General features: G+C 43.8%; 1 protein-coding gene across 2 annotated transcripts; it reads left to right on the plus strand.

Annotated features, from left to right (window-relative positions):
• The first annotated feature begins 9,929 nt into the window (after window positions 1-9,929).
• LOC119661582 lies at window positions 9,930-24,091 on the plus strand. 2 transcript variants are annotated; one of them, XM_038070981.1, is made up of 5 exons: window positions 9,930-10,058; window positions 10,118-11,421; window positions 18,421-18,528; window positions 22,055-22,525; window positions 22,601-24,091. In XM_038070981.1, exons 1-5 carry the CDS (start codon window positions 10,036-10,038, stop codon window positions 24,043-24,045), a joined length of 3,351 nt encoding a protein of 1,116 aa, XP_037926909.1. In that variant the 5' UTR covers window positions 9,930-10,035; the 3' UTR covers window positions 24,046-24,091. The 2 variants fall into 2 exon arrangements, with proteins under 2 accessions (XP_037926909.1, XP_037926910.1); XM_038070982.1 differs by lacking the exon at window positions 18,421-18,528 and having other exon boundaries at window positions 22,328-22,525.
• The last annotated feature ends 173 nt before the right edge of the window (window positions 24,092-24,264 follow it).

Below are 24,264 nucleotides of genomic sequence, written 5' to 3' on the forward strand. Positions count from 1 at the left end.
AATCTGATGAAAGCAATATATCGATTTTAGAAAGAGGCTACATGCCTTTTTGGAGAAAAATCCTGGTTAGGCTCCCTTTCTCCATTTACAACCCAAATAACCCCATCTCAAGAGCTAACCCAATTTACAAAAAAAAAGTGTCTTCATCGGCTAACATTGATTTTCAAAATAAAACAAAGTCGGGAAACCGGTAGCTCGGCGCTCAATCAAAGGTTTTGTTTGCTTCTTCTGTGATTATATAATATTTGAGAAATATCACTTTAGTGTGATTTAGTGTGATTTGACATATGTGAGTACCACATTGGCGAAGAGAATGACATGGTTTGTCAGTGAGCATTATACTCACAGCGACCACTAGGCCATTTTCCTCCAGCTCGAATATGCGCCATGCGGTGATGTGCGTTCCCGTGAAACTGGAAACCGGGGCTGGTCCGTGAAATAGTTTGAGAGGATGCATTCATAGAGATACTATTGGGAGGCCAAAATCCCGGTGGTGCAGCTATAGAAAAGGTAGAGCAAATGGTGGGACGCATAACGAGAACATGTGACGCTGCTATGCCGAGGCGACGAGTTCTCGCAAAAAGGCGCTCAAACTATTGGTGGAATGAAGAGATCGCGAAGTTACGGGATGCATGTTTTCGAGCTAGAAGGATCTGCCAACGATCTAGAGGAAGATCGGACTTCGGCGGGAAAGGGCAAGTCTATGTGAACCTTCGATGTAGGCTTAAGCAGGCTATACGGGCCAACAAGCGAGAATGTTTCAAGGAACTTTGCGTAGAGGCAGACCAAAGCCCCTGGAGAACAGCGTACAGGATGGTTGGAGTGGGCGAACACCACAACTGACCTGCCCGCATCTTCTATTCGATATCTCTCCCTCGGATAAAGGGAAGCGCAAACAACACAAGCAAACATTAGATGTCTACACCATACTTGCGGTAACTGAGGAGGAACTTGTGCAAATTTGCTGGAGAATTGGTGATAACAAAGCACCCGGTCTGGATGCTGTTCCCAATAGAGATCTTAAACTTGCTGTTAAGACCAAACCCGACTGGTTTATCAGCGTTTTTGAAACATGCATGGTAGAAGGAGTTTTCCACGACCGGTGGAAGAGGCAACAACTAGTTTTGCTCCCGAAGTCGAATAAGTACCCAGGACACCCATCATTATACCCACCGATTTGCCTCATCGACAAGGCAGGAAAGATGTTCGAAAGGGTCATCTACAATAGACTCCTCTCTATCATTGAATAAAAGGATGGACTATCGGAGCGACAATTTGGATTTCATCAAGCCCACTCAACGATCGACGCCGTAGACGTTGTTTTGAAGCTGGCTCGAGACGCGATGTCGTCTAAAAAATGCTGTGCCGTAGTGACGTTGGACATGCGCAATTCAATTTCGCAAGTTAGGAGTGGTTAAAATGCTCACTGGCTAAAACGAGTGTCCCTAGTTATTTGACTAAGCTCCTAGACAGTTACCTTTCGGAGAGAACACTTTGGTACGACACGGATGAGGGATCCAAGTAGTTCACTGTCACCGCAGGAGTACCACAGGGTTCAGTGTTGGATCCTCTCCTGCGGAACGTCATGTACAATGGGGTCCTTGTACTTCCCGTGCCAAAGGAGGCGACGAGAATCGGTTTCGCAGATGATCTAGCTGTGGTTCTCGTCGCGAAAGAACCTGAAGACGTTGAAATGTACGCTAACGAAACCATTAGCGCCATAAAAGCATGGCTGGAGATGGTTCAGCTTGACCTTGCGGAACAAAAGACGGAGGCGGTCTTGATTACCAATCGTAAGAAGAGGAATACGGTTAATATTCGTGTTGGTGGTCACGTCATCACTTCGAAACCGGTTATCAAATATCTAGGGCTGATGATTGACGCTAAAATCAATTTCAAGGGACATCTGGACTATGCCTGTGAGAAAGCGGCAAATACCAGCGTATAATTAGCGCGATGATGATTAACATTGAAGGCCCAAGATACAGTCGCAGATTATTTGTGGCCGGTGTGGTTTGCTCCACACTATTATACGCGGCACCAGTTTAGAAAGAAGCACTAGCGTGTGAGAGTGATCGTAGGAGGGTAAATATGACTTACCGCTTAGTGGCCCTAAGGGTGTGCAGCGCCTTCGGTACAATTTCATCCGAGGCAGCGTGTGTTATTGCGGGAATGATCTCGATAGACATTCTGGCAAGTGAGACACACTGCCTGCACGAGAAAAGGAAAATGAATCCTCCTGAAAATGATGTAGAATACCGAAAGGCGGCAAGGCGAGAGTCGCTGGAGAAGTGGCAGCAACTGTGGGATGACTCGTAGAGGAGCCGCTGGACCCATACTTTGATTCCCCGTATTGAGGAGTGGATCCAGCGACGACACGGTGGTTGCAGGAAGTACCTGCACCAATTCAGGCTGGATGAGTCTCCCTTTTATCCTGAATTTAGTTGCACACCTGGGGACCCAGAGCATGTTATGTTCCATTGTCCACGGTTTTTCTCAGAAAGGAGGAGTCCCTGAAAACCAACCTAGGCCCGCAGAACATCATCGGGGAAATGTTGAAGTCGGAGAGAAACTGGTGTGTGGTGAACTCCGCAATCAAAAGAATACAGGAGGAACTAGGCAGAGCGGAGCGCACAAGGACGACGCGAAGAACGGAAGGTTTGGTCACTTAAAATGCAGTCCGCCCCGCGAAGTAATGCTTTGCGGCGGTTCCGCGGAGAAGGAAGAAGGAGAAAGTGGGGGTGGTTTTAGTGGGTGAGAATCCCACACGCTGCTGCAACCTGGCGCGGCAGTGTCTTTGTAAGATTTCCACCTCCATCCATAAAAAAAGGAAAGACAGACAGACAGACGGACAGACTGCCCGTCCCCCAAGCAAAGACAGACAGACGGAGAGACATTGAACCGATTTTAATAAGGTTTTGTTCTGCAAACAAACCCTTAAAAATTGGGAACTCTGCCTCAGATTTAGGTGGTATGTCAGGTTGCTTTTAGGAAAATCGCAAAACGGGGATATCTGAAGTTTCTTATTAAAGCACGCCTACACCGGATATCGATTGTTGCGTCGTTGATGACGATGATGACACTCTCACAAAAATTCCGATAAGTTTGAGGAAAGACTGAACCAGATCAAACTTCAAGACCTCTTGGTAAGCCAGGATATAGAAAGTTTATTCATAAATGGTCCGTGTGAAAATTTTGAGGTTAATTCCAGGGATATATGAAAGCGCTCTACTGCCACGAGAGTGGTTACTGATACAACCCTGGAATGTATGAAGCATACCAAAAAAGTCAGCACATGCACACCGCAATATAACGCCGCATAGTGTCCCTACATCGAAATAAGTCCGTTAGGGTTGAATTCTGTCACCGAAACTTTTTCATCTATTTATCTGTGACGTAATTGATGTTGACTTAGCTAGAAGACATGCATAACTTACTATCTTGACTATGATATTCTGTTCCAGATTAACGAGCAATAAAACTAACAGAATATGAATTTTTCCATGTAAACCCATCCTTTGAACTCCGAGGGTTTGGGTCATATTTTTGGTATTTTTTCGAAAGATTTTTCAGTTTTTTCCATGTTGCTACAATTTTGGTAGATGAGGGATTTTACCTAATATTAGCACAAAATAAATATAAGGGGGCTCTGGTGGTGGTGATCGGTGCTAGATTAATGGGAGAATTCGTCGAGAACTCCCCGCAACATCAAGCGCGTATGCAGAATGGTTTGTTTGTGCATGGTTTGAACCAGACTGTGTGAGATTCCCATGACATCAAGGATTTTGGTACATTTTCTGTAGCTGACAATGTTATGAGAATTACCATCAACCTCTCGAAATGCCAAATTTCTTTGATTTCCCGAGTCGGTGGCTCATATTTCACTTTATTCTCCACGTATTTCTGTTCTGCCTATTTGTGTATTGCACCGTTGCCAATACATTGCAGGCAGAAATGAAATGGTCCAACGTCTCTAACGCCGAACCACGCATGAATAATTCAAGGGGTTTCATTAGCAGCCCCTTCTTCTTGGGCATACGATGTTACAAATTGTTCAACATTTTTCAGTCCGCTTCATCTTCTGTCACTTTAGAACAACCGTCAAATTGGAAACGTTTCGTCTTGAAGTATTGTTAAATTGTAGTCTGCACTGGTGATCCCCATACTTACTTTCCCTTCTTAGTTTTTTTTTTTGACAGTGACTTGGTGCCAGATTTCCACGGTTTGTGTAACAGGCATAGCAACCTTATCTTCATAACAAACTTTAAGCTTGAAATTATTTGGTTTCCTATTCCTATTCAATTGTTTGAAAGCTCTTGATAATCTCGTAACATTCTAATAGTCATAAGCAATTTTAGAAGATATTTCTACTTTGCCTTATACGAGTATATTTCAAACAGCTTTAAAACTTTATTAATTACAAACGTTAAATATTAATAACAAAATAAGCTTTAAGTACTGAAATCATCTTTGAATTCACCATGTGCGAAAGCTTCTGATATACATAATAATTTCAGCAAGCTAAATTTTGTCATGCAATTCGGGAGATTTCTGTTAATTAGTAAAAATTATTATGAACCGTTTCAGTTTGAACTCGAGAAACGTGAAGGCAAAAGAATTGAAGTGCAATTTGAAATGTCGAAAAAAAAGGCAGAGCTCATATTTGGATCTTGAAGAAATGACCCCACATCCTCGTCGTCGAGGTTCAACAACCCATTTTCTTTCTCCAACAACCTTGACTCCATCAATTGCGTCAACATCGAAATCCGAGCTGTAACGCGCTGTCTTCGTCGACATCTGCCCAGGGGTTTTACCACCCGTCCTTCTGTTCTCCTGTTTTGGTATTCGAATGTCATCCTAATATGTTGAGCGTGACCAACCCATTTCAAATTCCGAAGTTTGATTATTTTGAGACTTTAGGGTCGCTAAATATTTGATGGACGCATGATAGGGCATCCCTTTGACTGTTTTCATCTGGCCTCGCACATTGGTCAGGGTCAGCCTAGTCAGTCTTATTAGTTTCGTCGGGATAGCTAATTCTCTCATGGCCGTGTACAGTTTTACCCTGGCTTTGCTATCATAGGCGGCTTTAAAGTCGATGAATAGATGGTGCAACTGGTGTCCATATTCCAACAGTTTTTCCATCGCTTGCCGCCCAGAGAAAATGTGATCTGTTGCTGATTTATCTGGAGTGAAGCCTCTTTGGTATGGGCCAATGATGTTCTGGGTATATGGGGCTATCCGGCCTAGCAAGATAACAGAGAATATCTTATAAATGGTACTGGTACTGGTGGTAGATAGCGTCCTCTTTAACCTGGCCTTCGAGAAAGTGATCCGTGGTGCTGAAATAAATGCAAGAGGTACGATCCTCTTTAAGTCCACCTGACCTATGCTGACGATATTGACATCATGGGAAGAACCACCCGAGACGTACAAACTGTCTTCATCAAAATCGAGCAGGCGGCGATTGGCGCGAGATCTTGGGCTGCACATCAATGAAGGCAAGGCAAAATATATGGTGGCAACGTCAGCGCCAAAAACCAACCAACCAACAACATCAAACCGCACTCGTCAAACGGGAAGAATAAAAATAAGAGAATACAACTTTGAGACCGTCGATAATTTCTCCTATCTAGGGTCCAAAATCACAACCGATAACAGCTACGATGATGGAATTCGCGCACAGTTGTTGTCAGCCAACAGTGCATACTTCAGCTTATAAAAACTGTTCCGCTCTTACTGTACAAGACAATGATCTTGCCAGTCCTCATGTATTCCTCGGAAGCTTGGGTTCTTCGCAAGAAGAATTGCGTACTCTTGGCCGCATTCGAGGGAAGACTCCTCTGAAGAATTTTTGCCCCTTACATGAGGATGGACGATTCCGTAGCCTACATAACGACGAAATCTATGAGCGATACCATGACCGTCGGGTTGTGGATAATATCCGGCTCAATAGGTTACGCTGGGATGATCCAGCCCGGAAAGTCTATAAGGACAATATCTATTGTAGAAAAAGAAGACGAGGCAGACCCTGCCTGAGATGGAGCGATGGCGTAGGTCAGGACGCCAGACAGCTTTTAGGGATATCGAATTGGTGGACCTCGGCGCAAAACCGGGATGTCTGGAGTTCCTTATTAAGGCAGGCCTAGACCGGATACCGGTTGTTGCGCCATTGATGATGATGATGAAATATTTGATACAATTCATGGTTGGATTGGCTTTAGGTTAAACTTGTATAAGTCCTTACACGATCTCGTTGCGGTAGCTTCTTCGGACTGGCCAAGAGTGTGGAGGGCCGGGCTAGATAATGTGGAAGTAACAACCCGGAGAGCATCCTTCCCGCATTAGAAAGGTGCTAATAGGACCTCGAGGTGGGGCAACATACGCCAAGAGCTGCGTGGTCAATGGCTAGGTTGGTCTTTATTATGCGGGCTCTGAATACTTTGGACAAGTAAAAATTTTACCCTGGTAGCACCAGATTACTCGTGGTAACAAAACATCGATTCCAAATTAAAAAAAAGAAAAACAACGATCGAAAACAAATAGATGGTGATGCCTGGCATCATCGAAAAACGAGCTGCTTACTTCCAGACAGAACACAATAGTCGTGGAGGGCAATACAGCTGGTACTAGCCAAGCATTGCTGTGCTGAAACCACTGAATTCCAAGCGGAAGTACTAGCGGTCCTACATAGATGCCTGTAGATGGTTGGGGCATGATTTGAGTCGCAAGCGTAGCATAGCTATTCTGACCAACAGCCAAGTGATCATTAAGGCCTTGTACTTAACGGGTACATCACCTACGCTGGTGAGACAATACAGAAACGCGGGGAATAGTCTGGGTGACCGGACCATGCCGCTAGAATCCGCATACCTTATAATACGCATTGTCGAGGCTGCGAAGGAGTGGGAGAAACCCTTAGGGAGTTCCTTTGGGATTGCGTAGCTCTAGCTAAACCCAGGATTAGAACGCTAGGTAAACTATTTTTGAGGACCTCAGAGAGATATCTGATCGATCCGAGCAGATTGGACTACACCCCTTTGCATTTACAACATAGTCATGGTCTTAGGAGTATCAAAACGGCGGTTGATAGCGCAATTTTGGCTCCTCGAAGTGGCCATTAATACTTTCCTCTAAGTGCTTTTAATATTCTCCTCGGGATCCCGACATCTAAGGTATTTATCAGTTTTTCAGAAGTTTTCTACTAGAGTCCGTGTTTTACATCCAGAGCATCCAGAGCATGGCACAGGTGTTAGTATCGTTTTCGTATACTCGAAGCTTTCCTCTCCTTTGTCCGCAGATTGCTTTTAAAATCGGCAGGGCCGAATAGAAGGCTCTATTAGGCATGACCTTTCCTGTTGAGTGGAACATTGTAATTTTGGTAGTCATGACACTGTCGGCGATATGGTGTGACCGTGTTTTTGCCTTACTGGGTGAGCTATTTCCGAGATTCGAGCCTTCAGTGTTTCCTGGCGATCGCGCTGAAGTAGATTCTGCATTGTTGCGAGATTGGGGAGAGCATGGTGAAGCTCAGGTTTCGGAAGTCACCTGGCCGGATGGAATGGCTAGTAAGATGTACAAAGCCATCTGACCTGGCAGGGATGGGATGGCTGGTGAGATGTGCAAAGCCACCTGGAGGGGCAATCCCATCTCATGTTTACGTATAATTATTGTTTACAGGAGGGATGTTTTCCAGCATTCTGGAAGACTGGCAGGGTGGTTGTATCCCTGAAGTACCAGAGAAGGATAGGATTAATCTCCGATCGTACAGATCTATATCTCTTCTCCCAACTCTTTCCGAGGTCCTCCAGAGGAATATGGTCCAGAAACTGGGGGTGGAAACATCCCATCTGCTAACAGACAGGCAATGTAGGCTTCCAACTAGCAGGTCCAGGTGGTGGATAAATTGTTAGCTGAGCTTAATTCGGTGATTGAATGTGTTGTCTACGCGGATGATCTCTTCATTTTTGTTGGGGAGAACACCCGACTCAAAGCCTTAAAGTCGGTGTTGCGGTCTCAACGGTAAAAACCATTGCAATGCTGCTGAAATGCATGAAAGTGAATCTCAAAAAGATGGTGAGGTACTTAGGAGTCACAATCGCGGAACGCATGTGCTTGCGCCCGAGCCTGATCAAGCTCAAAGCGCGTTTAACTAAATTGGTGTGTATGTTGAGGTGTGAATGGGGTCTAAGAAGGAGAACTGCTAGATCCATGTAATTAAGACTCTTTTTTCCATGTTGCATACTGTCCCTTACAGGCTCAAAAGGGACGTACCTTTGCTGCAAACAGATAAAGTTAGAAAGAATTAGGACCACTTGCGGTCAAAATGTTTTTAAATGAGAATATAAGTGGCAGTTTAGATGGAATGAATGTGGGAATGGTTGGATCACGTATGCGTTCGTAAATTATGTGGCTGCCAGAGGAAGTTCTATTCTGAACTTTGGACTTGAGGTGGGTTTGCTCCTGATGGGGCATGGTAGGTTGAATGAGTTTCTATTCTCGCTTAACCTTGCCTCCAGTCAGGGTTGTATTCGTTGAGGGACAGACAAAGAGAGCTGGTTTCATGGCTAGCGTACTTTGACATCTGCAATCTAGACGACATGGGCGGTCACGTAGTGAAGGGTATCTTTGATTTTAGTCAGCGCCTTGCTAGCAGTGATACGCTTCGATGCGTTAATGCATACGCGCGTGCTGACTTTCCAACCACCAGTTCTTTGTGTTTTCTTGTGATGTTTCATGCGTTGTGTTGTGTTGCACGCAGGGCGGCAATTAACTGGTGGAAAGACTTCATTACAGATCTTCACAAAGGACTGATTCCAGTCGAGCCGTTGATTAGTGCTGTCCCTACACACGCTTGGAGGGCGACCAAACCCAAGTCTGCAAGGGTCTCATCTGCAACGGCTCTTCCCACAAAGTCTCATCGGAGATTAAGATTATCTCATATGATGGAAGCTCTTGCCACAAAGCTTTTTTGGAGATTACCTCATATTATGGGAGCCAGGGTGGCCCTGTGAGAGCATATGTCCCAGGAGAATTCCTGGAGGATATGTTCTCAGCCCGGTTATTTGAATTTGGCTCCATATGCCAGCTTTATGGAAGTTGTGGTTGTGCCCATATCGCGGCAGGGCTCTTTGTGGGCTCAAGCTCGTAGAGGCTTTAGGTAGGCGTGGCATCCAGCAGTCACAGTCTAAAAATCAATCCGTGTTCGAAGGGGACCGTTATATTATGCCTATACGGCAGGTGCTAACGTTAAATCCCAGGCCCTTCATTGTCATTATGGGAAGGCTTACCAGTTCTGCTTAATTTCCCTAGTCAAGCATTACTTTGTACAACACATTTCGGGCAGTACTGTTGAATGTGTGTTTGAAGTCAGCGAATATTTGATAGATGTTGGTGATTAATTCCTAGCATTTTTCTAGCACCTGTTGAAGCAAGTGTCGACCTTTCAGCTCGAAAAGCTATTTGGTATCCACCAGTAATGAGATGCCTCTGTAATTTACCACTCTTGCGGATTCTGGTCTTGTTTTCAGGTGGAGATAACGACGACGGTTATTGTATATGAAGTACTATTGCTTTTGCGAATACGCACACGCTTCTTAAAAACCCTCTTCCCTACCATAAGCTAGAATTTCAGCGATATCGTCTGTATATCTGAGTCCATATGGAATGAAATGTTATGATTCTGTTGAAGACTTTTTTGCCTTTTACGGAACCGTCGTCTTATACTTTTGGCACAAATCCTATACTGAGTTGGTCATCACAACTTTCGAGAGGGACTCCCAATGATAATGGACTCGTCACATTGTGACAACATGGACGATCTTCGCACCGACAACAAAGCACCCAAGGACTAAATATCATTTAAAACTTTCAAATTTGTCAAAAATTAATCTAGGTTATTTTATTTTATGTGTGTTTGTCAATTTTATTAAAGCTATTAGCATTTATCAATCAGTGGAAATATCTTCCTCCAATTTCCATGATTATTTTAAAAAGAGATCATATCTCGAAGAGATCAGCGCAATCAAACCATTAATGTTAGTCTATTTATTGTTATGGTAAGTCTTGCCACTTTTCCCGATAAAAGGATCAGGCTCTAGAAGTATTTCCATTTTAGGTTTTATCTATTGAGACCTGTCATCAGTTTAAATAACGGGTTTGAAGATTCAACGGAAGGGAAATCGTATTCAAGGAAATATCGTAACCCTGAACGTGGATTCAAACAACACATTGTTTCCCACAATTTCAAATCTCCGCTCTCGCCATATGTGAAGAAAGATAATCCAATAGCGAATAATGATATCAGTAGCCTTCTGTCTAAACTTAGAGATAATTGGGAGCCTCCTTCTACATATTTAGAGAAAAGAGGTTACTTGTCGGAAAAAAAGCCCGAAAAGAATCTTAGAATACAACATAAAGCATTTAATCCACATATCGGCGCTGATAGTGATATACAGCCCCTAAAACAACAAACAATGAGTCAAATACCAAATATGAAAGATGAAAGCAAGCAATCAGAGATAAGACTAACGAATGAGCGCAAATTTTTTTATTATCCCAGTAATAAGCATCTCATGAAGAAGAAAAAGACGCAGACTCATAAAGACCACAGACTAAAAAGCCTCTCTGGGGATGCCCCTGTCAGTCCCGAAACTAAAAGCGAAAACGCGGAGACGACTCCTTCAAAAGCCGAGCCCACATCAGGATATGCAGAATCTAGAAAGCCAAAAGATGAGTCCTCAAAGCAAATTGGCAAAGAGCCGAGTTTTATGTCTAAATTTAAAAATAAATTCCAAAGTTGGTTTCGTCCCTCTTCAACGGCTGACGATAGTGATTTTGGAGAAGGAAGTCTGCGAATAGGGAAAGTGAAAAAAAGTTCAGGCCAAAAGTTCTTTGATTTCAAATATGATGATTCATGGCTAAGGGAGGAAATCCCAGATACCGCTGACCTAGAGGGTAGACATTATATTTCTTCAGTCAGTAGTAATAGTTCCACAATTACTGATTCTCTCCCTTCGGGAGACGTATCATCGATGAATTCTTCAGATCTCATGAAAAATCTCACTCAAGCTGACATAGACTATGTGAAAAGCTTCCTCAAGTGTTACAGAGAAAACAAAGCGAAATTCTTTGTCGACTATCTTCATATGAATAAAACCTTAGCTGGAGAGGCAACGGCCGAATCTAGTTCTTCCAAAGTAGGATCAGCGAAAAGTTCAAATTCTACATCAGAAATGGGAACTTGTTCAAAAGCATCAAATAGTTCTACGAAACACGACACTACAGTGACGAACTCAACAACAATGAAGCCTAAAAAAGTCGAGACAAATACCTCCCAGTCGAAAACGACACCCGCCCCCGTCAAGGAAGAGGACAATGTGAAATTGGATATTGACATCAAAACAAACGATACTGGAAATGGTAAGTTTAGCAAATGAATACTAAGAGAATCTGAAAATTTCAAACATCGAAAACAGTTTCAGAACACCCATGATGAGCCAAAAACGATAGTAGGTTTTGTAGGTCCATCGACAATTGTCGCACCAATAACTTTGAATTATTCAGGTGTTTAGGAAAAATTAGCATTTTATTGGTTCTTGCTGGATTGCCCTCTGATTTAAGTCTTTTTCAACGTTAAAAGACAAAATTAAGCTCGCTCTGAGCAGTAATAACTGGCATTATTGCGTGTTCCAAATAAGAATTTAAACTTGTATTAGTTTTGATTACCTGACCCTTAAAGGATCTGTGTATAATTATCTCGATGAATATAGTGTTCTTTCTAAACGGCACCCCAAATTACTAACACCAAGGGATAACATGACAATGTGGTTTCACTTTGACAAGAAGTTTGAAATACGTTGGAGTAGCAGGGAAAACTAGGGAGTGTGGAATGACATACGGTTTAAACCAGCAGTTGATTACCTGATATACTGGCGGATCCTTTACGGAAAAGATAGCATTGGTCCAAGGAAAGCGTACTTCGACCAATGTGTAAGCATAAGCATATTTCAGGCGGAAGTATACGCCATTGATTCCTTCAACCTCGAAAGGAGGTTGCTATTCTATCCGACAGCCAAGTGGCTAGTAAATCACTTCGGTCCTAACAGGTAAATTCCAAACTGATATATTATAGAATGCCTTAACAAAGTGCTCGTTGAATAAGTTCTGAATACTCTTGGTTCTCGGCCACATTGGGTTAGAAGGCAATGAATCAGCGGACAAGCTGGCCACAACAGGGGCAGCGACGCCGCTGTATGGGTCACAGCCATTCTGTGGAGTCGGAGATGAGTTCATGGCTACGATACGGAAAAATGAAGGGGAACGGCTAGGTGAATTTACAAGAAATGAACCAGTCCAGAACGCTCATGGGGAATACGAAATGAAGCCCTCGAAAGATTGTATAAATCTCAACAAGAAGAGCCTCCGGATCTGGTCGCTGCAGGTTGAACTATCAACTGGGAAAGCTAGGGATGCCTACGGACATTGTCTGTAGATTCTGCAAAAAGCGTGGTGAAACCTCCACACATATTCCGGGACAGTATCCGGCACTTGTGCAAAGTAGATCCAGGCACCTGGCAAAATACTTAATACCAGAAACCAACAACAAAACAGAAATGACAAAATTTCGGGTAAACCTGGTCTAAATCAACCCGTAGGATTTTCTATGCAATTGTAAGGAGCTTCACTATCGAGTTCGCCGATTTCCGTGGAGGATTTTCTGGTAGTATAAAGATTAGCAGGCCTTTCTTGCCAAGGAAGAACATTATGCTTGGCCACATCTGGTTTTGTTAATGATATCGACTCCATAACAAATCAGTCATTGTTGCCTTCAGATATTTATTAAGGGAAACATTGTGGATCGGATCAAGCAACCGCATGATATATTCTTACAATGCTTGGTAAAACCGGCTTAATGTGCGGAGATTTAAGCGATTTTATGAATATGTTTGTCAATAATTCGTTCAAAAATCTTCCCGGTATTGAATAGCAGTCGAAACGGACAGTAATTGGAATATTCCCCGAAACTAAACTTTTAATTCCAAATCTCAATGGCTGTACTATCTTACAATCAGAAGATGTGTTCGTTCTCCTCTTATTGCGATTAAAAAGCCATGATATGTAGCACCAGCTCTTCGCTTTTCAAGACTCAGCTGTGATCCCATTAACTCCTGTTGCTTTCTCTAGTTTCATTCGATTGATCTTAACTTCAGTGACACTGATATTACGGAAGTCGATGACGAGTAAATTCATACTTTGATACCTGCCAGAAATATTCTCATCTCCAATTGTTGTCTAAGCCGCATCGTGGATCATGTTCCTGCCTTCATTCCATCCCTTATTTGACTGTTTGTTACGGTCAGAAAATAGCAACTTGTGATAAGAGTATAGTCGACCTGCATCTTTGTGTCGAAGTTAGCAGAAGGCGTCTCTCCCAGTATTGGGTTGCCCTATCTGCGACGCGTTTTGAAAGGAAGTGACCTGCATTTACAGTAACATGCTCAGCTGCACCTAGGACGCATCCCGGAACCCTTTGACACATTACTTCAGGCCAGGCCAATTCACTCTACAAACGCAACCCCGTGGTATGGGAGCCTCAGCTACCATGCGGTCTCTTCCATCCATCTCCTTCTTTTTCGAATTCAGAATGCCTTGAGTGTAACTATGCCACTATGTCCTACGGGCCCTTGCTCTGCAGCATTAATGTTCGGAGACACTCGGCATCCATCTTCCATCTTCTACAGAAGAAAAAGATGTGGCAGGCATCGTCCACCACATCCTTGCAGTAAATGCAGCCGTGCAACCATAATTTTCCAACTGCTTGCAGGTAAAACTGAAAATACCAGTGTCTGCTGGGCAGCGAGGTTAGGTTATAGTCAACCTCACCGTGTTTTCAATTAGACTACGGCCGCACATCTTTAATGAAATGCACGCTTCACATACCTCTCGATTCTCTTTCTCACAGTTTCTACTGTACGCTGAGAGTACGGGCTCTCTCTCAAACGACGGCCTTCTGATTTCCATCACCATTTCTGAAGTATATATATGGACCTCCACTCTGCAGTACGAAGAGCGATCAGGATAACTCAGACTATCGACCACAATTACTGCTGGTTCCGAGACGGTACGATAAGCGAACCCAACTTTTAAAGCTCTGCACCGTTTCGCTTATGTTAGCCGCTTGCGGTACATCTTCTTCAGAACCATACGGAAAGACGGACTGATCCTCGTTCACCAGTAAACGACACCTAATGGAAAAGGGACCTTCGGCGTTGACCATGCGCCGGCAAATCGCAAAAGTTCTAGCCGAAGCATTGTCTGCGGTATTGCGAGTCTGCCCGAAGAAGCTTATCTTTTTATCTATCATAATGCCGTGGTATATCACCGTCGGATTTGAGAAGGAACAATCTAATTGGCCAGGATTATGATTTTCATCTGGTATATTATTATTATTTTGTTAAGGGAAAGTAGCACCGCGCCCTTAAAGAACTATTGTGCCCCTTTCACTGATTACACTGTACCTATTGATCATAGTATCTCAAGCAAGTCTATAACCGTCACGAACTTTAGTATGTTCCCTACTTTCAGATCTTTCAACTTTGCATCTGGTATTAAGTGTTCTCCCAGATGCCTCAACCTACTTTGCACAAGTGCCACTCAGGCCCAGGACGTGTATAGAGGTTTCGTCACACTCCTCACAAAACCTGCAGCTTCCCTAGGTGATAGTTTAGCCGACAGTGACCAGTGAGAATTCGCACTATGATTCGCAGATTCTTTTTGGTGAGGATTAAGCAATCCTTTGTGCTCATGGGTTCGTATCCCCCAATAAGCACCATGGACTGCTCCTCCCTGGTAGGCCCGCCCAGTATAGTTCCCTCAACCGATCCTCTTCATTTCTTAGTGTCATAGCCATGAAACCGTTTCGAATTCCACAGAAGGCCCGTGCCGTGCTCCCTTCTTGGCTATTTCGTCCGCTGCCTCGGTGCCCGCCAACCCGGCATGGCCTGGAACCGAAAGGATCCAGACCTTGTTGGACGAATCGAGTGTATTCAGTCTCTCAAGGCATTCCCCTAGAGTTCACCTAGTTGGACCTAAATCACTGATCACTGCTTGGCTTTCGGTGAGAATAGCAATCTTCTGCCCCCTGTAGTTCCTTTGGGGATTAAAGGAGGCACATCTGTCTCTGGCGTATATTTTCTCCTGCCCATTGGCTCGAAGTCCATTTTCCTTGGGCCAATGACACCGGCACCCGCCGCTAAGGCACGTGCAATTGCCAGTTCCGCATCATCACTCGCGTGTCAAATCAAATACGATTCATCAAGCAAACCCAAGTCATGTGAAGCGTTTCCAAGGGCTGGACCACGGATAGAGTGGCCGCCAATGTGCCTCATTCTGCACTGTCCTTTAGTGTCTCGTAGAGCAACGCGCGGTCGTCGAAAAAGTCGCTTAATATGCACAAAAGAATGCTTGGAATACGGAAACAATTTGCTAGCGCCTTGAGCGTGTCACATCACCTTGCAGAGTTGAACGCATTTGTTACATCTAGCGCCAAAAAAGCAACTCTTTGGGTGCGACCGTGTGTTTCAGCCAATCTTACCGATTGGGCTACTTCCTCAATCACATCAATTGTGGATCACCTCTCTCTAAAACCACATTGATTTGGTGAGAAGTTTCCTGCAGCGCATATTGTGCTAGTCAGTCTTAGCTTGATGAAATTCTCTAGCAACCTACTCACATACTGAGATAATGGTAAACTGAATGCACCTCATGCAGACGAATCAACCAACAACATCAAACCGCACTGGTCAAACACAAACACGAAGAAGAATAAGGATAGGAGAATACAACTTTGAGACCGTTGGCAATTTCTCCTATCTAGGGTCAAAAATCACAACCGATAACAACTACGATGATGAAATCCGCGCACGGTTGTTGTCAGCCAACAGAGCCTATTTCAGCTTACAAAGACTGTTCCGCTCGAAACGTCTCACCAAAGGGTCAAAGCTCTTACTGTACAAGACTATGATCTTGCCAGTCCTCATGTATTCCTCGGAAACTTGGGTTCTTAGCAAGAAAAATTGCGAACTCTTGGCCGCGTTCGAGAGAAGAATCCTCCGAAAAATTTTTGGCCCCCTACATGAGGATGGACGATTCCGTAGCCTACACAATGACGAAATCTATGAGCGATACCATGACCCTCCGGTTGTGGATAAAATCCGGCTCAATAGGTTACGGTGGGCGGGTCACTTAATCCGTATGGATGGGGATGATCCCGCTCGGAAAGTCTATAAGGGCAATATCTATGGTAGAAAAAAAAGACGAGGCAGACCCTGCCTAAGATGGAGCGATGGCGTGAGTCAGGACGCCAGACAGATTTTAGGGATATCGAATTGGTGGACCTCGGCGCAAAACCGGGATGTCTGGAGTTCCTTATTAAGGCAGGCCTAGACCGGATACCGATTGTTGCGCCGTTGATGATGATGAATGCACCTCGGGTCGCCCTTGCCATTGCTTATCAGCCTCGCAACTGGAAGGGGAAACATCCGCTGTCGAGCATTCCTCAATACTATTCCTTTCATCGACAGCGTCAGCTCGAATGGGTTCGACAGGGAAAAGATCCTGCACGATTCCTTCTATCTTTTCTGCTTCCGTGAAACAGAGTGATCGATGGTCACCAATTTTTTTGGTAATCAACATTGTGAATCGCACCCCAGAAAATCCGCTTATCCCTTCGAAGGAAATATACGTGATCAATGGCCTTCTAGTACCCTCCATCATTGCACAGCTGACACCAAGGAGTCTGTAGCTCTGTAGCAGAGGTCATGCTAAGATAGTTTCCTCACAACCAAGCCATCGGAAAGTCGAAGTGCTACCGATACTCAGGATAATAAGTTCTGTTCTGATGGCCATCTTCAAAATTTGTCTGCCCCGAGAATCTGACTAGGTTCTGACATTAGAGTCTTCTCCAACTAGATCTCTCTTTCCATATTTCTAATCTCGTCCTCAAAAGGGCCGAGCCTACTCCGAAAAGCGGACGAATTTGGTGTGAAGTAAACGCTGGAAAAAGTCACTTTACAGCTATGGGCTGCGTTAGCGATCGCTAATTCCTCAGGTCCTCTTCGGCGATCTTCCAGGCGATCCATAATTTCCTCTAGCTCTATTATTGCATTTTTGACATCCATGCTGATATTTCTCTAGACGATAGTAGCAGTTTTCATTTTACGTAAGACCACCCCACAATTCGTGAATTGCCTTTCTTCCTCTATCCTTGTTTTTCGGAGGAGATTCATTCTCGTCGGTGAGGTGATCGCCTGGTTGGCCAAGTAGCTCGGGGCTTGACATTTTGCCAATTTTTCCTACCTCGGGTTCTCTCCCTTGTGGCTGGCAGAACTACTACTTTTCACGCGCTACTCTTTCCCTCACTACTAGTTGCCTTCTTCCCAGGGACAGTGGGCCTTTCTATCTTTTCAGTGTGTGATCGACGTAGCTTTGCGTTTCTTGCAAAGAAATTTATAGTGGAAGCCCCACTTTGGTCGCTAAAGAAACTTTGGCTCTTTCTTATTGTTGTTGCAGTTGCGACTGAATTATGGGTCCCAGCTGCAAGCCGCTATTTCCGCTAGAAAATGCAATCGCCTTAAATGATCCTTGTAATTGTCTATGCAAGCAGGGAGATCATGCGTCGGTTGACACAAATCCTTATGGGACTTTGTGTTCAATGCCGGGATCAACTGCTAGTCAGGAGTCTATCTCAACTGAGCCTGTACTGCCAACCCAAAGGAGTTATAGGTTTGAACATGCTTGCAGCGCTACCAAGATTATTATCAGGACACATGTACCTGTAACATTGAACCAATAAACTGAAAGGCGTTTCCCCAGAATGCCAATCTGGTGCAGTAAAGCACCACAATGGAACGGTTGGCTATCAGCTCATGTGCAATCTCTGCGAAACGTTGATGAAATCATAAGTCTGTGTCATACTGAGTAGGTAGAAAAGAATCGGATTATGAGGTCATCAAATTTGCCTTCTTTAAAGGCGTCCCAGAAACTTTTAGGGATGACAATGCGAATACTATATTGAGTTCTGAGGCTACCAAAGTAAAGGAGTTTATAATCGGCATTTTAGTCAGGTTTCTATGTGGCAACTCTTTGCCCCCTACCACCGAACATCGATCCGTTCTTCCGAGAAGGCTATAGAAAGTCCCTCCATCTTACCGGTGAACGTACCAATGTTATTTGTGCAAACGTAGTTTTGCGATGCTCTTCTTATTTTTTGGCTTATTTTCCATATATCCTAAAGCCGTACTTACATCAAGGACCATTACTTTGCCTCAGCTCACTATCCAAATCCTACTTTAAAATAAAAAATAAAATTCCCTAATTTCTAGACAAGTTACATTAATGCGGTGTTTTCCTTTTCAACAGGAACAGAAAATGGCTGTTCTCATTTGAAACGGAAAGTAACCGCTTATGTGCCGAGAGGTTGTGAGAAGTATGCGCACCCAAAAAAGTTACAAGTTACTTTGAACAAAAGTACGTAAGTGATATTTTTCAACGGAAACAACCGATCTACATAAATATTGAGGGGATCATGGAAACACAAATGAAGCACAGGATTGAATCTAGGGCCAGGGTTTCATGTTAACTCAGTTACTATTTTCAAGCTGGTATAACTCTTCAGAATTAACCAGAAGTCTCAACTGAATTTGGTGCCCACTTTTTGACCGTGACCGAAGAGGTTGAGTTTAATGCAGCAGTCCCCCTTTCTTCGCAGTATACCTTCCCTATCAGGTGTCCGGATAGCTGAGTAGTTAGAGCACAAGGCTGTCGTACGGAAGGTCGCGGTTCAAATCTTACTGGTGGTAGTGAAATTTGTATCGTGATTTGACGTCGGATACCAGTTGACTCAGCTGTGAATGAGTACCTGAGTCAAACCAGGGTAATAATCTCGGGCGAGCGCAATGCTGACCACATTGCCTCGTACAGTGTACTGTAGTGTACCGTTACGGTCTTGAGTGAAGTGCTCTAACGCACTTCAAGGCCCTGATCCAATATGGATTATTGCGCCAACGATTATTATTGTTATCATAACTACCCTAAGATTTTCTTGAGCTTCCTTGTAGGCATGCTCTTTCACTTTCTGTCTAGTTCTCCCTATTGTTCTTTTGACTGTTTCTCTAGCACTGTGACGCGCCGATCGAAGGTCAGACTACTAACGACTTGGTCCTTTACGATTCAAAGAATTACATCTCCCTGCTGATGACTCGTATGCGGTCCTGATGCTTAGAGATTGCCGCATGCCCTCAATGCCGCTCCGCGTACCAAATCAGCCGCTCATAAAAAATAAGGACGGATCTACCATCGCTAAAAATCTTCCACTATTGTATCAGACGTGTCCTTGGTTTTGAAATGTACATACGATTCTTAATAATGATATTGAAGGCCAACTTGAGCGTGAGTTCCAGAATTATAAGCTGAAAATTCTGCAGTCAAGTGGGGTTGGATGGAGAACTTTAGAGAGGGCTCTTCTTAATTAGGGCACTGCACTATTATACTCCGGCAAGCTTGACGAAAGTAAGCGTGAATCCGGTGATGGATTATTACTTAAGATTTCGAACAAGGTACTAACTGTGAGATTGAATAACAAGGTGCCATCTGACAAGGCCTTGGCACATTGTTCGAACACAGAGCTTGTCATAAGGTCAGGTGAGTTTCAATTGACCGACACCGTACAGATCGACCACTTCCCGATCAGCAGTTGAGCAGGTATACTGAGTAACCCGGCTGAGAATATAAATAAACATAGTGCCGCCATCAATAATGATCTATTCCCTTTCGCTACACGGGAATTCGGCCGCGTCCCGAAGGGGCGTCATAAGATCTGGCTGACTGCAGAATCGTCGAAGCGGATCGATGAACGGAAGGGGTTTAAGGCTCTACTGACCGCTGCGAATGATGGCGGGAGTGACACGCTCGAACTCCGATACCGGGCAAAAACCCGAGCAGTTCAGCGCACTGTACACCATGATAAGAGAGAATTTGCTTTTGCACTTGTCAGGAAAGCGGAAGATGCCGCGGATCGCAATGATTTCAGAACTGTATCCCACATCACGAAAGAGCTTGCTTGTGGTCGCAAATGTCTCGATCGTCCTGTGAAGGACGTCAACGTCATCCTCGATGAGGAACAACTGAAGGGGTGGAAACAATACTTCAAAATGGTTATTCGTATTATATCCGGTGATGTTCTTCCCCTTGCGGATGAAAGGGCTAGTCACCGTAACATGCGGACAGGGACTGTTTTTTCAAGGAGAACCTGCTTCCACTCATACTGAAATCTTGTAAATTGGAGTCCTTTCCCAGCTAGCGGAAGAAAGGTATGATGGTAAAGATCCAAAAAAAGGGGATCCATTTTGAGTATGACAGTTGGAGGGGTATCTGCGTCCTCCCTGCCACCGCAAGGATAATAGCTAAAATAATCCTGCAACGCATCAAAGAACATTTCGAAAGCTTGACCGACAGAGATGAGGCTGATTTCTGCTCCGGGTCCTCCTGCATTGATTACATTAACACCCTACGAATCATTTTAGAACAGTGCGTTGAACCCATTTCGAGCAAACTTTCGATAGTGTGAACAGGCAGAGTATCCGGAGTGCTCGACGCAAGAGGGGCATTCCGGAGAACCACGAGCTATTATCAGAGCGACATATGATGGCGCAAAATGTCATGGGCTGAACCCGGGTTAAACATCTGAGGAATTTGATGTCTGAAACGAAGTCCGCCAGGGTTTGCATATTGTCACAAGACGTGGAGGAATTCAATGGACTATAACATCTTTCCTCACACACCTCGACTAAGCTGCTAACATCTGTCTGCTTTCTCACAGGGCTATTGACCTCGACCAAACGGCTTTGAGTTTGGAAAGAGAGACAAGTAAAGTTGGACTGAAGATAAACACCAACATAACCAAGGTTCTCAGTTTGACGGGTTGTTGCACTCTCCCTATCTGCATCAATAGGCAGAGCATTGAAAGCGCCAATCAGTTTGTTTATCTAGAAAGCGTGGTTTCTGGCGACGGTGACACCGAACTGGATGCTGAACGACGCTATAAAGGCGCTACACGAAGACCAAGTTGAGACTGTTCTGTGATAGGACCTTTCTGTGTTGTTATATTTTAGTAGCACATCGAAAGTGAACGCCACAGTTACTCAAAAGAGTATGCTTGTCTGACACTATCTCAAAGGACTTGGTAGGCCCACAGGCCGGGCAATCGTACGCACTGTGATTGGAAGACAAAAGTGGCAGTGGATAGGTCGCTAATTAAGGAGGGATGACAACTAGGATGCTCGCTACACAATGCAGTAGAATCCACTCTCCCAAGGTGGCCGACGACTGATTCGCCCCAAGGGACAGTAGAGTATGAGTGCGAGCATCTTAGGAAGTTATGGGGTGTGCTGAAGGGCATTTCAGATAACTGCGACCGATGGCGCGTAGGTGTAGCTGACGAGCAATGCCCCGCTATGAGGTGAGGGCCAACCATATATCGGGGGCACAATAGTGGAAAGTTCAGTGGAAATTGTATTATTATTAACAACATTTTATTTTCATACCAATTTATCATACTAACCCCTAAAAACCGTAGAACATCAGTGCCATGTTAAAGTGAATTGTGTTGATATATTTTCTTCTTCTTGAGGCAAAATACGTGTATACCAGAATCTATGAAAACATGCAAATGAAACAACCAAATGCACCCAAATTTCCTTACACTAGGTAAAAACAGAACCTTCCATGAACTGAAGGGCCCAACTTTCGGTTTCAGATTTGTTTAGATTAAGCTTATCTTTGACGAAGTTCAATAACACGATGAATTATTTCAAATTTTGATTATAATCAACTCTTCACCTTTCCGTAAAAATGCGGCTACAAACTGTAGGAGATATTCATTTCCGTGCTTCCATACAAGGTCTTCCCACTCAATAGAAATGAAACTTGATTGCATAGTAAGCTGGCCGACAACCAACAATTTTATAACATTATCTCCTGGGACACTATTTTCCAGAAAAAAATTATTGTTCCACGACAACTACTACCGGGTTACCAGCTGATATTCCAGACGAACTCAATGCCTCCCTGCCCACTTCTTCGGAATCTAAAGATACTGCGGAGTCGACAGATTCTTCAAATTCTTCCGCCGATTGCTATTCGAATCTACTGAAATTTTTGGCTCATCAACATCATACTGTTTTCGAAGTTGGAAAACTTCCTCATAAACCACTGAATTTGACATGGGTTAAGCAAATGATTGCTGATGCTCGCGAAACACTCGATTCAGTTATTTTAGGTGATGGAGGAGGCAATGACACGAAATGTACGCCAATTCGCTTAAATGAATTGAATTTTGATGTGGAATGGACATCCCAACAGGATCCAAATAACCAATCCCAGGCTTTACCAGCGGGTTTGCCGGCATCGGTCAATAACGAAAGAGCCAAAAAGGATCAAGGTGATGCCGCAACCCACTTTCTGTTGGGTATGTCCAGACTTGAGATTTATACCATCGTTCGGTCCTTATTTTCAAATCATGGTTATCTTTCTATTTTCGCAGATGCTCCTGAAACTCCAAAACTGAGGATTGAACCTCCTTATTCGGACAACTTTCTTATCTCTGACAGTCTCATCCACAATGAGCAAACGAAATTAGTTAACGAAAATGAAAACTCGTTTGCTGCAGAAATTAAAAAGAAGCGTGACATCCCACAAGAGGAGAACGGTTCCCAGCAAGAATCAGAAGATGGTGCCTCTGTAGATAGGGATTACTTTGACATGTCTCCCTCCCTTGAAGATTTCAGCGCAAGCAGTAATGAAGTCTTTCCTTTCGAGAACTACTTAGATGACTATGGAACCATATTTGAGCCGAGAAAAAGGAAGAGCTCCTCTGACGATGACGATGATGGTGATGAAGAGGAAGACAACTCTAACGAACTCTTCGGAAGGAAGAAAAAGAAAAAGAAGAAGAAAAAGAAAAAATATAACAAAAAAAGCAACGAGAATGACGATGCAACAGAAATTTCCTTCGAAGAAACCGACCCCGGTGTAGTTGCTCAGGAAAGAGAAGATGGAACTGCAAAAAAGACAGCAGTTGAAGCTGCCCCACCTAAAGAAGATTATACAAGCTTTTCCGAACTAAATGATATAAAATTTCGGGTGAACTCAGATCAAGAAGAAGCCATTGAAAAATTTATTGAAGGCTTAAATGCACCGCCTGAGATATTTAATTTCGACGTAGAGAGATTTATCAAATCTAAAAGCAGCTTTGAGCCTATTCATTTGGAACAGCCGCCACAAAAAACTTTCTATGAGTTCATTGCGTCTCCTAACATTGAGAATGAACGCGTTCCCTACATAGCTCCTGACACATTAGACCGTCAGTCTCAGGCAGAAACTTCTGGAGAAGCATCTCCGAAGGAGAGTCGTAATGTTCATACCAAACGTGATATTCTTCGTCAATATATAAAAGGAATATCTGAACACCTCCAGGATGCCTATGCAGCCCCACCTCCTGCTGAAGAGAAAACGACTTCAAAACTCTCCCGTAGCAACTGTGCTCCTATAAACCGGGATCAGGTTCTCATCTCGAATTATGCAAATGATTTAGATGTACTGAATTATGGTAGGTTCGAGCCAATCCAACGTGATTCCGGAGTTGATGACTTCGTTGACAAGTTTTACCTTCTTAACGATGGGAGCTTTTCCATTTATGGAGCAGATAAACCGCCAGTGAAGTCTAACGAGAGAAATCGCATTGATCCTGTAAATGTTGACATTGACCTAGATTTGGATAAGAAGTTCAAGGAACTGAGTATCGCGCGGCCTGCCCCCACACAAGTCCTTGGAAAGTGCACGGGACTAGATTGCTCCAAAGACCGAATAGTCGATTGGTCGAATCATATTCAAAATAATTTTGATTTATTCGTTCCGGATACAGTTTTCCACAAGGAACTCCCACCTGATAAAGCGTGTGATAGGTGCCTGCCTATGAGACGAAAATAGGAATTTTATGCGAGGTAGGAATATATATTTATCTACTTCCTTTTTGTGCGCATATATTTGATAAGGATCTTTCTAATAATAAAGTTTATTTCTCTATCATATAGTTTTCAATGAGAAGATGGAAGATTACTCCTCTCAGTGAACATACCATACTTTTTCACCGAACACCTGGGATTTTCTCGATACCCTCGACATCTCCAAGCTTTTGATTATCCCTTT

Source organism: Hermetia illucens, chromosome 1, assembly GCF_905115235.1.
Source record: "Hermetia illucens chromosome 1, iHerIll2.2.curated.20191125, whole genome shotgun sequence".
Classification (NCBI taxonomy): Eukaryota; Metazoa; Arthropoda; class Insecta; order Diptera; family Stratiomyidae; genus Hermetia; species Hermetia illucens.

Coding starts and splice junctions, on each gene's coding strand:
- LOC119661582 (XM_038070981.1), top strand. CDS start 10,036: ATGTTAGTCTATTTATTGTTATG. Junction 11,422..18,420: donor AACAAACGATACTGGAAATG/GTAAGTTTAGCA, acceptor CCTTTTCAACAG/GAACAGAAAATGGCTGTTCT. Junction 22,526..22,600: donor CGCAACCCACTTTCTGTTGG/GTATGTCCAGAC, acceptor CTATTTTCGCAG/ATGCTCCTGAAACTCCAAAA.